The sequence below is a fragment of the Schistocerca cancellata genome, chromosome 4 (assembly GCF_023864275.1).
Source record: "Schistocerca cancellata isolate TAMUIC-IGC-003103 chromosome 4, iqSchCanc2.1, whole genome shotgun sequence".
In the NCBI taxonomy this organism is placed as follows: Eukaryota; Metazoa; Arthropoda; class Insecta; order Orthoptera; family Acrididae; genus Schistocerca; species Schistocerca cancellata.
The window spans coordinates 863,546,414-863,563,090 of NC_064629.1; the positions used below are offsets into that span (position 1 = coordinate 863,546,414).

The window sequence follows — 16,677 nt, forward strand, 5'->3', positions numbered from 1 at the left end:
AGAATAGGAAGTTCAAGGAATAATATGGAAGTTTATGGTGATTCATGAATAAAAAGAAAAGCACCAGGGCAAAAAGAAGGAGCTTAACATATTATGTCTTCTCCATGTGAAGATGAAAGTTATGCTTCACCAGAGTTCTGTGAAATATTCACTATTAGCTTCTTTTCTATAATTGGGAAGTTGAATGAAAGTTTTATTGGTACAAGCAGATATGCAGGAGTTTTCAAAGCTGGTGTCTAGAGACACTTGTAGCTACAAGGAATAAGGAAGGGGGAACCTTAATTAATTATTGAAATGCTGGAGAGTTGAAACTAGAGTGTTTATGTGCAGACCAGAGTACAGTACATTAATGTCATTCTGTCACCTGTGTTTTTCAAGTGTAATCAATTCATTGATAGATTGAAATGCTTCTTCACGTGTCTCTATTAAAAAGGATAAAGGGATAACAAGGAAAGTTATAGGCCTGTTTCCCTGCTGCAGGTTTCCAGAGATTGTCCAGAAGACAGTTTATGTGAAAGCAGGGTGGTGATTCTTCAGGAAAACCTTGAATTAACCAGGGAATTATAATTTACCTGGAAAAGCTGGGGAAATATCTGAGAATTTGAGGAATTTCATAAAATATTTGGGAATTCTGTGTATTTAACATAGCACTGAAATTAAATTTTACTGAGTTTTATAAATCACAAATTTTAAAATATTTAATATTTCAAAGTGTGTTAATTGAATGCATGTTATTCCATGTCAATAATTAATGTTTTAAAACTATTGTTAGGCTACTGCTTATGGTTGGCATATAGCTCATAGGAGAGGAAAGAAAAGTTATTATTGTGGTGACTTATACCTCACTCTCACCAAACATCATCCCCTCCTCGTAAAACATTAATTTATTTGGAGCTTCTTACCCCATCTTCCTCCTCACACCTGGAATTCTTAGGGAATTTTTTTCCAAGTTTGAGTAGTACCCTAGAAAGACTAATCTCTGCACTATTAATTCATTTTTGGGCTTGCAGTTAGTGTTCAGGAAGCAGAAATAAACATGGAATGCAGTTTATTCTTTTCTCAGTGAGGCACTTTTAGGGCGATAGTAAATACCTTATTTTATTTAAGTAATGTATTTTATTATGTGGACACTGATACACTTTTGTATAAAGTGAAGCATTATGTTAAAGCGAAAGCAAACACCCACACTACATACAGTGTTAGATACAGAAATCTTATAAAAGTGAAATTTTTTACTCGGTGAAAGCATGTTATTTCCCAGTACAATAGGGAAGGAGGTAAGTAGCGAGACTGGTTGGTAATTATTATTATCAATCTTAGCATACTATATTTCTTGTAGACGGGTCTGAGAATAGCACATTTCAGCCCAGCTAGAAATATACATTTCAATGGTGGTGTATTGGCTATGTGACTAAACACGTGTGTGTGTGTGTGTGTGTGTGTGTGTGTGTGTGTGTGTGTGTGTTTGTTTGTTTCATTGTCAGAGCTTGGAGTAATGATGATTTGTCTATGTGGATATGACATTGTTTTTTGCATGTATATTATTGCATTTTTTCCTTTAACTTTCCATTCCAGTCTTGTGAGCTACTTCCAGGAAGCTGGGAAAAAGCCATCGGTATCTGTAACTTATTATTTGGCTGTTTTTCTTTAATAACGAGGTTCTCATATTCTTCAACTGATTTCCTGGTTTCTATTTCAACTATTGGCCACAAATATTTAATTTTATTATTTGCATTCTTCATTTCAGACGTTACGCAGATCGTTTGATTTTTAATCACTTTCCTTAAGGTAGCACACCATTTCTTGATATGTGACATCTACTTATGTCATCCTCAAAATTACAGTTTCCTTTTCCTTCCACCTGATATTTGAACTCCTGATTCCGAAGCTTTTAGGCTTGCTTGTGCCATGGGAAAGCAGTTATTAAAAGTTTACAAGCAGCCATCTAGAAATACATTAAACTCAGAACTGGCATCTGTCACATTATACCCCACTCTACCCAGCTTCCTGCAAGGCTGCCTTGAAGCATTCTGTTGTCTGTTCACTCTGTTTTTCATTATACCACCAAATATAACGTAATGTAGTTTTCTTTTTAAATATATATGTTAAAAATAGTTTGTGTTTAAAATCTCTTTTCTCACCAATGAGATGCGATTTTTCATTGTTTATAATATATGATATGATCCACATTAGAGCTGTTTGGTTTTGTGTCCTGCACTGTAAGCTCCTATTTATTAAAAAAAAATTCTTGATGAGATGATTGTGACTGAACCCAGTCTGTTGTTACAGAGCTCGGGCAAGAGTTCAGTTATTGAGGGTATAGTTGGTCGTTCTTTTTTACCACGTGGTGTGGGCATAGTCACCAGACGCCCTCTGGTACTGCAGCTCATATATAGTCCTAAAGGAAGTACACGTCATAGGTCAGCTGAAGAAGGTAATTAATTATTATTGTAGTTGACTACACATGTACTTCTTTCATATTTGTAATAAACAAGCCCATTCCTAGAATATAAATTTTTTGTATCATTACATTTAAAATAATGCTGTCAGTAACACTTCCATTACAGTTTTTTTCGTGTCGCCCTGTAATGACAAAAAGGAGAATTTTTCTGATGTGGGAAGCTAGGAAAGAATTGGCTGATTCTTTTGCAGCCATAAGGATTGTTAGGAATACACTGTGGCAGTGTTGTCTCTTTGGCTGCCATTTTCACACTATTAGATATGAGGTTGTATGTCAGTGAGAGACTGACTGGAAGCAGGGACTAGTAATAATTAGTATAGAATAAAAATCCCAAAAATTTACAAGGCCCAATGAAAAGTTAAAAATATTTTTAATGTAGTTTGTGGTAAAATCTTCTGAAAAGTTGTAGCTGCTAATCGTCGTTTATTGTGGAATCAGGCTGCAGCCAGTTTCACAAAAATTAATCACATGTTCAGGTTAAATTTTGCTGGAATACATTGAGATAGGATTTACTAGTAGTTGCATCTGCACAGCTGAGTTAGCTGTTCTTAAATGTACTATCAGGAGTGCAACGTTGGTTCAGATTAGTATGTCCCTCATTTATTACCCATAATCGTCTAAAATTATTGATGGATCTTTCAACCTCCATTTCCATTTGATGATATCTGGATGTGTGCCTTATAGAATGTTGGGGAAACTGTATTGGTTTAATGGCTTAATGTAAACAAGCCAAATTAACCTGAAGAGATCAGTTCGTTATTGTGAAGCCAGTTGTACATTGATTCCTCAATAAATGAGAATTAGCAGCTACCAGCAGCCTGTACAATTTTTTAGAAGACTTTACAACAAACATTTTTTATAAATGATTTCTTATCTATCTATAGACAAAGCTGCAGTTGCTCACATAGAAAACTTAAATGTTTAGTGAAATGGTCAAACTGTACAAAGATATAATAGTGTGTGTAACACTCAGAGCCAAACCATAACAACCCTGATTACATCTGGTTGTGGGAGATATTGCCAAATATCTGTAGGTGTGCATGTACAGACACACCACTTTCAAGATAAATGCTAAGGTTGCACTGGACTCACATTCAGGATGATGATGGTTCAAATACCTGTCCCACCATCCATATTTAGGTTTCCTGTGATTTCCCTGATTCCCGCCAGCTAAATCCGTTGTTGTGAAGGCACTGGAGCAGGTGAGATATGGAGATGGAGGAAAGCTCCATAGTTGTTACGACATCTTTAATGCTTTAAAAGCAGTCAAATAGATTTAGTCCAGAAGATGCAGTATATAATGCATCTTCTACAAATGCTGGAGGAAATAATAATCTGAGTACACGTGGGGAGGAAATGAAATGAGGTAGTGGATAAAACACCAAAAGCAGCAAGCCTCTAAATCCCTGCTGTTCACTTCATGTCCTCCTACAGAGGAGAATTAGTGCACGACGAACTGATGTCAGTGAGGTCACAATCTACCCACTTTACACCTCTTTCTAATATTATAGGAAAGACAAAGGTAATTCTTAGTTGTCTTTCTGTTGGGCATTGTCCTTGTAAATGTTTCTACTTCCTCTGATAAAAAGGCTGCCTGGAATGCATTACTTGCATAGTTCTCACTGTGTACAATATTTTAGCTCCCTGTACGCTATGCTAAGGATATGAAAACTTTTGAGATTACCTTTAATTTTTATTTGTGATTTGTTCATTCATTCATCTAAGGATCATATCAGAACTGTGCAGGATTTGTCGTCATAATACAATGAAAGTAAATGGCTGAAATGTAGACTTGCATGTAGTACATAAGGATGTTTGTACGGAGGTAGGATAGGTGATAATAGGGCAGATGATAATGAGATAACTGTAATATAGATGTTATAGTTTTATATAACATCAGAATAGCTGTAGTTTAAAGGGGCAGATAATTAAATGTGTTCTAGAGTGGCTGATTTACTTTATGAAGTGTGTGATCTATTGGTCATATCTACATGCTGAACTGTTTGATCAGAAGTTCAGATGTTTGTTTTTATGGACTAAAATATGTTTTAAGAGAGTGGTGAATTTGTATGCAATATTTTAAATACTATATGGAGGACAGTCTATTTTTACCTAGCTTAAAAATTTTAATTAATTTCATCCCATTATTTCAGAATATGTTAGGGACCTTGATGCTCAGTACCCTAAAATTAAATATGCCCATACAACACTAATATGAACCATGGTTTGTTGGTGTACGACAAAGTAGGACATTTAATGTATGTGACTCGCTGGCCACTGTTTTCTCTGTATAAACAGTTGCATAGTTCTGCCAACATCCGATGTGAATAAAATTTTACTTAAAGATCCAGCAGGTAATTGTAAAATGAAGTTGCATTTATTTTTTTATATTTTTGAAGAATGTAGTAGAAAATGTACTCATTGGTTCCTTAAATAACGCTACAGCATATTTCCTTCCTCATATTGGCTAACAGAACATGTTACATTTCTAATGACCTCCGTCGATAGAGATGAACTCCAATCGAACTTTCTTCTCTCCTTCTGATCCATCAGTAATACAGAGTTACAGAATATCCCTTGTTGAGGGATGAAAGTGTTGTGGATCTGCATAGAAACGAAAATAAGGTTGAGAACATCTTCTTCTTCTTACCCTCTACTATCTGTAACTCTGAATTAATGTAATGAATCTGTAAACTGATGGACTTGTCTCGTGTGAAGCCCCCAGGCACTGATTGAATTTATAAGAAGATATCCAACATTACAGATACATCTCTGCGGTTTTGATACACATTGTAAACCCGGGGCCACAGTATCGTAGCTTGCTGGTAGAGGAATCAAAACAAAGTTGCACAACCCATTAATAATGCAGAGTTTGTGTGGTAATTCATTTTCTGCTTTTTGTGGAGAACAGTTATGTAAAAATCCTTGCTAAGTTAGTGGAAATGTACAGCAACAGTATATCTTCGTGACACTGTGGCTACACTTCACCACTGCCAATGTGGCAAACAAGTCTGAACAGTGTACAGCAATGTGGTAGACCCTCACTTTGTGAAGAATTGGGAATTGCAAGAGAAGTGGAAGCCCTGGTGCTGAAAGACTAGTGTGTCACATTTGAGGCAGAAGTGGAAAAAGTGAAAAAAATAGTAATGGATGAGTTTTCAGTGTCATGCATGACATTTTGAACATGATCATCACCACATACTGGTATCTATGAGTACTCATCCTCATTCGTAGAGTCCACCGAACCAAGGCATTGGCAGAAGAGATTGCATTGGTGTCAGCACAATTCAGGTGATGTCTTTAGTTGGTAGTTGCTATGCTGGGTGTTTCACTGTGGTCCCACGACAAAGGAGCAAAGCAGACAATGAAAAAGTGGAGTTTTCGCTGGCGAAAAAGATGAAGGCATGACCATCATCGGGCAAGGTAATGCAGAGTGTTTTATGAAACTGCCATAGTGCGTAACTATCAGATTTATGATCGTAAGGGGTAAACTGCTACGAAAAATCTCCTGATGAGGTTACGGGATGCTGTCGAGGTGAAGTATTGTGAGAAAATATCGAAGGAGGTGTTTCTTATCAACGACAACTCTTTAGCTTAATGTTCCATGAACGTAGAAAACTGCGACAGTAATGTTGATCTAATTGTGTATGGGATGAAAGCTAAAAACATTTACTGTCACTTTAATAAGAATAATAAAATTGTTTCTGATGTATTGGTCAGATTTGAACAATGTTAGGTTGGATGTAGCTGCAGCAGTCTAAATAAGCCTCCCCAACCACAGATATCAAATAGTTATTCAGTAATAAAGTTCATTCTCCTATTTCACACTTACTAAGCATAAACTGCTGACAAAATTCAGCCCCCAGGGGCTCAGCATTTGGTTGCTGGGTACAGGCTTGGTGACCCCAGGTTCCTGAGCTGGGGACTGGTAAGCACCATCAGTCCTCTGTTACTGTAAGCTCTGGGCATGCTTCAGTAACCACCATACGGTGCAACAGTGGAATGTTGTGTGTTTCGGATATTGGGGACCTCAGCTTTATTGCCTGGGTCGCGAGGAAGGTACACATCTCTATTAAAAAAAAAAAAAAAAAACCTCAACCTCAGGGTGTGCTACATGTTGATTAGGTGAATGGCTGTTGAGGTAAAACAGTCTCTAGTGGGCAACCTCTGGGGCTCCTGTTGCCCCCCAGTTCTACAAGGCTTGCTCAGGCATGCAGGGTTTTGCCCGGGTCAACGGTTGTTTCCCTAGTATCTCATGGGATCCCTATGGAACGGCCTCATCAAACTGCTATTCCTGGGGGGATGGGTGTACTGTCAGGTGTACCTACACCAACTCATCAAAGAGAGTTCTGTTGGTCAGTCCTCCTGAAAAGAAGTGTCAGAGTCATAGTAACAGGGCATTAGTGTGCCATAACACTTCCATTGTAATCAAGTGAACAGGAGGAACCTTGGAGAAGGTCTCCCCTTTCTATATTCACAAGGTGTTGGAAGGTATTGTTGGGTCTCTAAAAAGTGTCAAACGATTTAGCAGTGGAACACTTCTAGTTGAAACTGCTAATTCAAACCAAGTATCTAAGCTTCTGGGATGTAAGGCCTTAGCTGACTACCCAGTCGAGACTGAGTTGCATAACACCCTTAACTTTAGTAAGGGCGTGGTTACCTGCTCTGATATAATGGGGGTGGACCCTGTGGAGTTAATGTGAAGAATGGAAAAATATAGGCATCACAGAAATACAGAACTATATGAGGAGAGTGAAAGGCAAATTGGAAAAATCTGCAACATTTACTCGAGCGTTTGGTAATCCAGAATTTGCCTTAAGGTTCGCCCATTTGTTCCTAACCCAATGCAGTGCTTCAGATGTCAGAGATTTGGCCATACCACTATGGGATGTAATGGGAGTTTTATGTGTGGCAATTGTGAAGGCTCGGCTCACGAATTGGACAATTCTTGTACACTGCTCCAGAGATCACCAAGTGCGGAGCAGAAAGTGTGATGTTTACAACAAGGAAAGGAAAATTCAGGAGTCAAAAGTCAAGAGATGCTTACCATGTGCTGAAGCTAAAAAGCTTTCAAAGATAAGTGACCTCCTGTTTTTGCTACTTCTGTTGCATAAGCCCTTAAGATGCCAATTGCCAAGTGCAGTACCTCTGCACAAACTCAGACCACAGACGTTGCCGGTGTACCTGTGGGGGAAACGCTACATTTGAAACAGAAGTCATTCAGAAGCCATTGGCAATGGGCTTACCACACAAGCCAGATACCACTTCCCACCATCAGATGCCTACTAAGCTGTCCCCTCAATCCAGGCAACCAATTCCTCCCATAAGTAAAGAAAAACGTCCTTCAAATAGTTCCAAGTCAAAGGAAATGGTATGTAAACCTTTGGATCGGCAAGCTCTCTCCTTCTCTGATTGGGACTATGTTCCCCCCAACCTCCCCAGTAAATCCCTGCCTCCAAGGGAGAAAGAAAAGAACAACCTCCGCTAAATAGTGGCCTCCACAGGAACTTCTCTGTTGCAGTGGAATTTAAATGGCTATCAATCACATTTGGAAGAATTCAGCTCCTGGTGTAGGAGAAACAGTTCTGCATCTGCTTACAAGAAACGCATCTTAGTCACTGACAGCTGCATTATGCAGTTACCACCTCTATGGGAAGGACGGTATTACTGGAGGCGGGGCTAAAGGTGGAGTGGCTGTTTTCATTGATGGCAGATGCCACTTCTCTCCTGTCCCTCTTACCACGATCATACAAGCAATTGCTGTGCACGTTCAATCACGCTTTAACGTCACAGTGTGTTCTTTGTGTCTTCCACCTAATGATGCTTTGGATGCAGATGCACTGCCAGAACTCCTACATGCACTCCCATGCCTGTTCCTAATTGTGAGGGACTTCAGTGCACACAATAAACTGTGGGGCTCAGCTACCACTTGTTCTAGGGATCAGATGATCGAGCGACTCTTCCATTCTGAGAATATCTGCCTTCTGACTGCGGGTCAGGTGACACACTTTTCCACAGCTACAAGGTCTTTTACAGTCATTGACCTTTGTTTTTGTTCCCCAGCTATTACAGACTCAATTTAATGGGAAGTGGCTACGGATTTACATTCTGGTGACCACTTCCCAGTGTGGATCCATCTGCCGACTAGAACGGTGGCTGACAGAAGACCATGAAGATGGATGATACAATGGACAAATTGGTTGCAGTACAGTTGACACGCTGTTTTTGTATAAAAGGATTGTGCACAGGAGATAGTGGCCCATATCACTTGTGAGATCCAGTGGGCTGCCACAGCGTCCGTCACCCGTTGTAGTAACCACCTCAGACGATGGCCTGCCTGTACCTTGGTGGAATGACAACTGTTGATTGGCAGTCATAGCCAGACGAACAGCTGTGTGGGACTTCAAACACCATCCAACTAAAGAAAACCTTCATGCCTAAAGATATGCGAGGTGAGTGATGAAAGAACTGAAGAGGACTTCCTGGAAGGAATTCAAGACTTCCATTAGAAGTTCCACTTCCACTGCAGAAGCTTGGGACTCAATTAGACAGATTTCAATTATGGGTAGTACCCATCCCCTTATGGCCTTGTCAAGTAGTGGACCTTGGTGGACACGCCAGAACACATGGCTCATGTTTTAGCTGAACACTTTTTTACTGTCATTACATCATCTAGACAAGTTTCTGGTTTTGAGGTGTTCCATAGTACTGCAGAGATGAGGAAGCTCAATTTATTCTTGCATAATGAGAAAGTTTACAACCTTCCATTCTCCATATTGGAACTGGAATCAGCTTTGTCTGCAGCCAGACACACTGCTCCAGGCCCCAATGAGATCCATTATGCCATGCTTCATCACCTGTGCCCTGAAGCGAAAGGACAGCTTCTTTTTTGTTTCAATGAGATCTGGTTAGATGGACAGTACCCCATGACTTGGAAGGGGGCAATATTAATTCCATTCTCTTACCAGTGGTATGGGTAAGACGCTCGAATCCATGGTTAACCACCACCTCATATGGCCGCTAGAGTCCCGAGGTTACCTGAGCTGCTCCCAGTGTGGTTTCAGGTGCTACTGTTCTAGCCTTGACAACTTAATTCTACTGTAGACAGCGATGCAGTAGTCCTCCTTATGCTGAAACCGTTTGGTTTGTGTGTTTTTGACCTCAAAAAATCATGTGACAGTACTTGGAGGTACAACATTCTTTGCCAACTTCATGAATGGGGACTATGTGGATTCCTGGTACTTCTTATGCAATCCTTTCTCGGCAACTGGCGTTTTAGATACTGTGTTGGAGATGCCTTGTCTGACTGCTTTGTTCAAGAGAATGGGGTCCCCCAAGGCAGTGTCCTCAGTGTCAAAATTGTTTACCATCACTATCAATGGCATCTCCTCCACAGTCAGGAGCCCTGTCAAATGCTTTTTGTTTGTGGATGACTATGCAATCTCCTACTCTTCCTCAGGTCTTAGTGACGATGAGGTAGCTGCAGCTGACCAGGAGGAGGCTGGAAATCTGGGCCAGGACAACAGGCTTTCAGTGCTCACCAGAGAAGACTACATGTGTCAATTTTACCCATGCTCATCAAAGTTTCAACCAACCAGTGCTCATAATGGGGGACAATATTTTATGTTTTCAAGAAACTGCGGTTTTCGGTTTATTCTTTGACTCAAAATTAACTTGGCTCACACACCTGAAAAACCCATCATCAAAGGACTTAGTCATTGACTATTTTGAAGTGCCTTAGTGGAAAAACATGGGGAAGTGACAGGTCCCCCCTCCTGCAGTTTTATAGGACATTTGTTCAGTCATGTTTAGATTATGGCAGTGTGGTCTACAGATCAGCCCGTACTTCCTAACTCAAGATGCTAGATGCTGTCCACTGTGGGGCATTCGGATATTGACTGGAGTTTTTCAGATCAGCTCAGTTCAGAGTCTGTGTGCAGAGGCTGGTGAACCACCACTATGGATTTGGCGACATATCCTTGTAGCTCGACAGGCACTGAAAGTCTGTCGCCACAGTCATTGACATATAGTGCAGTGGTCCAACACACCTTTGAACGGCTGTTCAGGAATCATTCTTATGGGACCAAGCCATTTGGGATACATGCTACAGACTGGATCTGGATCTATTGGACGTCAAAATACACAGCCAGGGATGGAACACATTGCCGCCTTGGTGTCTTCAGAGGCCCAAAGTGATTTTAAGCTTGACAGAGTACAAGAACTGTTTTTGCAACTGTGTTTTTGTCCATTTTAAGTATGTACCACAGTTTTATCATTGTTTATACAGGTGGAGCCCAACAAGACTTTGTCCTTGGTTGTTTTGCTGTTTTCTCTGATAGGGTTTTTAAAGTGCGTCTTCCAGAACAGTTTACAAGTTATGATGTGGAATTATATGGCATTCTAATGCCACCGAAGAGGATTCACATACCTGGCCACATTGAGATACAGGGAAACAACATGGCCGACAAAGCCACCTAGGAAGCATGTTGGGATGATGCTGTCCATCGGTGTCCCATCCTGTTACACGCTATCATCTCATTTTTCTGACAGATGGAGCATGCATCAGTGGGAGACTGAATGGTTGCAGGTAACAGAAGACAAACTGTGGTCTCTCAAATTGACCACACAAGCATGGTGGACTTCACATCAGCCTCACCGCTGGAAGGAGGTTCTTCTTACCAGACTGTGCATTGGACATAGCCTTTTAACACATGACTTTCTCCGCCAGTGGGAGGATCCATCACTCTGTGAAGTTCGTGGTGTGCCACTTTCAGTTCAGCATATTTTGGCAATGTGTGACCTATATACTGATATTAGGACAGCCCTCAGTCTCAGAAATCTGCCCACCATCCTCACAGATACTGATTCCAGTGTTGCAAGAATGGTGAAATTTTGTGAACTGTCAGGCCTCATCCCTAAATTAGTGGGGAAGGGAGGCAGACTTTAATACATTATAAACATGCTCTGCATCTGGGGACAGCCTTCGTCCCCACCCGTGAGATTGGCATGCCGACTTTTCATCAGGGTGCTGATGACAATGATGTTGCGTGCCCCTCACCTCAAATCATAATCATCATCATCATTAGACTCAACGTTGAAGTTAAGTGAATCGAAAATAGTTCAAGCCCTCAGTATATAGTGGTTAACAAACGCACCATACACTTAATATAACTGGACAATACAACAAGTGTTGATTATTTGAAGTCAAATGAACACTAACACAGTAAAATGCAAGTCTGAAGAGACACTATGTGATGATCCTAAGTGTCAACCAGTGTGGAATTGAACAGAGTCTCCGCTAACAGACAGAGTTAGACTTGATGCATGTAATTCAAAGTTAAATCTAGATTGACACGCAAAAAATTCAAGTTCATCTGTACTACTGGCAGAATAAATTGGAGTCTAGAATACTATGGATTTTTCTGACTTCCTACTGAACTAATGCAGAATATTTCTGAGTATCATGCCTATTGTCACAGAAAACTTCTGAGTTCAAAAGTGTGCAGCTGGACTGCCACCCAAACCTACATAGGTCTTAGCTCTGCAACTCCATCCAGAACAGTGCTCTTGAGGCCAGATGGCCACCACCTGTAATAAATTTGGCATCCTTTTCTCCAGAAATTCCAAGCTTCTATGTCACTTGACTTAGAACAAGTTAGTTAGATCTTTATACAATAATGCAGTCCTAACAGGATGTGCCTTTAGATGTGCACAAAAAATCTGAATAAAATGACATATTACATTTAATTCTAGAAAATGCACACTGCTCACAAATTGAAGGTAAAAAAATGCATATTTTAATTGCAGTAATTAAATGCAGTTTATGCTTTCTTTGCCTTGAGTGAGTGCTTATTGTAAGGCACATATGCATCTCTCTTTCATTTGAATTGATATATTCTTTCCACTGCTGCAGTCAGGTTTAATGTAACTCAAACAATTTTTAAATTAAATTTAAAACTGTACAAAATAATAAACAATTAATTAAAATAACAAACACGCAAATCTTATCAACAAAATGTTGGTGATATACATGTGTCTGCCAACACGTACTGACATGCTGGTAGCGTAACTGTTTTGGCCTACAAAATATGCTGATTTTAACCAAATTTATCATTAAACCATGGCGCAAGGTCAATTCTTTAAGTAATAGAACACATAACTAGCTCAGTCGATGCGTATTGATGAGCAGTGCTAACTGATATGCCATTCTTTTTTGTGCAATTAAAATGAAAGTACTTGTTAATTATTTACTAAATTTCTGTTAAATTAACCTTCTCAGCACTGTAACTTCCCTTACAAGTGCACAGATCTGACAGTTCCGTGTAATTTCAGCCATGCCACTCCACGGTACACCACACCCTCCAGTCCGCTGCCAGAGCCACACCAGCCTGGCCTCTGCACCACAGCGTGCCTAATTCAAATGCCATGCTCGACCAAAATCAATCACTTTAGCTCAAGTTGTAGTGCATTGTGACACATCATTCAGAGCAGGACGCAGTTGCACATGCTGCTTCTTTGGGCTGTCAAATTTTGCTTCTCCTGTGTTGTTCTGATATGGCAGTTAATGACTTGTTTCTCTTTCCTCAGATCAAGAAACTATTCTGTGGCAGTCATTTTCAGAGTGATGATTGATGGTGATTTTTGAGGTGTGACCTCTTGTGAAAAGTCAAATTACAGACTTCTGTAACCAAGGTCTTCGCCAAGTCGCTCACCAGTGTGTGAAAATGTCACACTGGAGGTGTAATATGTACAGATGGACTAAGACCATAACTAAGTTTCTCACAGCTTGATTTTTTTCCAGATGATAATTTAAACTTTATGACCCACCTTTGTGTATAGCAATGACCTGATTTCACTGTGACAAGTACTGTGTTTAAATAGCCATTGGCTCCTCCCATTTCACTCATGGCTTGCAATCACAGTGGCTACTGCAACTCCAGTGTCAACCGCAATCTGCACAAGTCAACATTGCTGTACATTCTATGCTGGCCAGTGTGTTAATTTAATCACAACTGCTTCTGACTAGCAGGGATAAAATATGATACAGCTAATGCCTATTGCAGGCATAGAGGTATATTTTTATGAGTGCTAAGTTAATAATGGCTGCATTGTATATGAATCAGTGTAATCTTCATATCTTCAAATGCTGTACTTAGTGCACTGTGAGAAAATCTGATGAGCCACTGGAGTGTTATAGGACTAGGGCAATAACCAGTCTATCTGTAGATATTGGATAACTGCCAGTAGCAATCTTATAGAAGTTAGTAATGGTACAAAATGTGTATTATGAGCACAGCCACAGTCAGCTGTTTCTGTTGCTGTTGTTCATGCACTCGTAGAACATGTGTATTAGTGCCATTGCCCCATTTGGAGTATGTATGGAGCAGAATGTGACGTAACTGAGTTTTGCATATATGAATGCCCTTGCACAACATTGGAAACCATTTCAGTGTTACTTAGTAAGGCCCAAGTTGATTTTATATATGTTTGAGTGTAGAAAGTATTGCATTCCACTTTCAATTTTTAAAACAATTTTACAATATTTTATGTAAGTATTGCAGTTTTAAGTTTTTGTTTTGTGACAAATTTGAACAAGGGGGCACAGTCAGCTGCTACACCACTTTCCTTCACAATATATTCCGGATTTAGCAACTTGATGAGTATATTATGTTGGTTGCCAAACTTAACACTCTTTAGAGTGTGTAGGAGCTAATAAATTGGTCCAAAACTTCCTAGATGCTCCTTTCTTCGCAAAGGGAAAGGAAGAGAGTGCCGTTTGGCTGGATATTGGCCCATATGGGAATTGTGGGTAGGTAGTTATTGCAGCCATGAAGGTGTGGAGTTCAAATTGTGTAGGTAACTATGTTGTCCTACTACACATAGTGATAATGAGACGTAGAAGACACTTCTTGGGTCAGTGGGTTTGTTACTGGCTGGAGGTGAGTAGTAATATGTTATGGATTGGCCAAGCAGATATGATAAAGTTGGTCTCAGTAGACACCGCCTGTTGATGTGTGAGTTCCTCTCCTATTTTTAGTTAGAATGCATGAACACAACATTGATTTTAAAATTTTATGTGATGTTAGGACTCCCCCCCTTCCCCCCCTAAATGGATAGTATGAAGGTTTTAATTTCTAATGCACTAGCTGGGATGGTCAGACAAAGTTTTTTTATGTTAATGATCAGCTAGGCTCATGTGCATGAAAAACTGTTTCATATGCTTTGACCTTTTATTAGTCTTCAAATTTTGTGACTTCTGAGAGTGGTCAAAGTAGCAGTGAAGTACACATAGTTGAGAGGGCAAGTAAATGTCATTAATTTGTGCTTTTAGGAGCAAAGAACAAAGTAGAACTGGAATTATTTTCTTTGTGAGAGAATAATAAAGATACAATAAAAATTAAGGTTTTAATTGTATAGATGGATTACAAGGGAAAAATTCACCAGTTCTTTTAATTATTTCTACACACTGAAATATAGGATTGAATCAGTCATCAGAATATTGAAAAATTAATGAAGCTTGTAACTGCTGTAACAAATTTACTATTGTTGGCCTTGTTTATGTGCAGGATGATCCCACCATATTTTCACCATAAATATTGTGTGTATTCAATAAGCGTTGATGTACAATTTTATTTTGCACCCCAAAGCCATTTGCATTATACTCTGTCCATCGTTTATTCCTTTAAGAACCAGTCATCAAACTGTTCTTTTTTTTTCCAAATACAATCAGCATTAATGGCCCTACACATAAGAGCTAATCATCTTTTAACAAAATCATTGTGCTTGTGAAATTTCTGGAGAGCTACAAACTTAGTGGTGTTCTGGAACATTGTGTGAGTATGAGTAAGTATCACCATTAGTTGTCACGATACGGCAATTATCTCTTCAGTGACTGAAGTAAGGAGTGGGGCTGCAGGTGCATCTGTTACTCTCTGAATTACCCTTGTGGTGCTTCACATTGCACAACTTTCCTACAACTGAAGTTAAATTATTATATAAATTTTGTATACTAATGTAGTTGCCTAGCAAGATGACATTGAAGTTGCATTTGGGAAGTGTGGGATTAAAAGTCCCATGTAGCCATTTCGATTAAAGTAATTTGTGATTTCCCTTGAGTTGCAGGATGCTTATTTGGAAAAGGACATGGCTGACTTGCTTCTCCCATGTAGTGCATTGTGATCTTGAGCTTCTCCTCTAATGACCTTGTGTGTGAGAGATTGCACTCATGTCTTCCTTCCTTCCACTAGCCTAAGACAGAATTCTTTTGTGGCTGAAAGTAAACAAATTTCAGGATAAACTCTGAATTGCCAAAACTTTGGTAGATTAAGAGGCCTGCTTCTATAGCTGCGTGGTCAGCACATCTTTTTTGACTGCCCTGCAGAGGATCAGAGTTAAATTACTCTTACTGCCAGGGATGTTTCCTTGATGGAAGGAGTGGAACAGGGTCCACTTAGCCACTTAGTCTTGTTATGCCAATTGAGGAGATACTTGAATAAGAAGTAGCGGCATCGACGTCGGGGAAGCCAACAGTGGCCTTTCAGGGTGGTGTGTTGACTCCGTCCCCATCTGTACCACATCCAAATGATGCCTTGTGACAACTGATTTGCATTGTGTGGTCTTCTGAACTTGATCAAGGAGTTTAGGTTAAAAATAAAGTAGTCTGAAGTACGTTGTTTTTTTCTGTTGTAATATTAAGGTCATGTTTAATAAATGTTGCTTTTGTCATCAATTAGTCATCCTAGGATGTGAGCATTGCTGTTTGCTGTTTCACTAGCATTATTGAAATATGAGAAATAAAGTGAAATTTGTGACTGGATTCAGGTTTTTTTGGTACGGAGGTGCAACATGTTATCTTGGATGGAAAGTCGTCGTCGGGTATAGAAGTAAGTTCCCAGGAAAGTTTTTTTTGAGATGGTGCAGTTCTCTATAATAACGTATTTTCTGAAAGAAGCTGCACAAGTATTCTGTCAGGTGTGAAGATTTGCAACTAGCTGTAAATGTTCAGAAATGTAAAATTGTGCATTTCACGAAATGAAAAAAATGTGGTACCCTATGACTATATAGTCAGAGAGTCACAGTTGGAATCTGCCAACTGATAAAAATACTTGGCTGTAGCATTTCCTACAGATATGAAATGGAATGGTCACATAGGCTCACTTGTCAGTAAAGTAGAAGGTAGATTTTGGTTTATTGGTAGAATACTGGAGAAATGCAAT

The 16,677-nt window shown here is 39.6% G+C and overlaps 1 protein-coding gene across 5 annotated transcripts in view; it reads left to right on the forward strand.

Moving 5' to 3' along the window:
* LOC126184997 (dynamin-1-like protein) overlaps nucleotides 1-16,677 on the forward strand; it is an 81,331-nt gene that overhangs the window by 3,306 nt on the left and 61,348 nt on the right. For all 5 annotated transcript variants that reach the window (XM_049927711.1, XM_049927712.1, XM_049927710.1 and 2 more), the window contains exon 3: nucleotides 2,290-2,434. In XM_049927711.1, coding sequence (XP_049783668.1) covers nucleotides 2,290-2,434 — 145 coding nt within the window. The remainder of the gene's footprint in view (nucleotides 1-2,289; nucleotides 2,435-16,677) is intronic.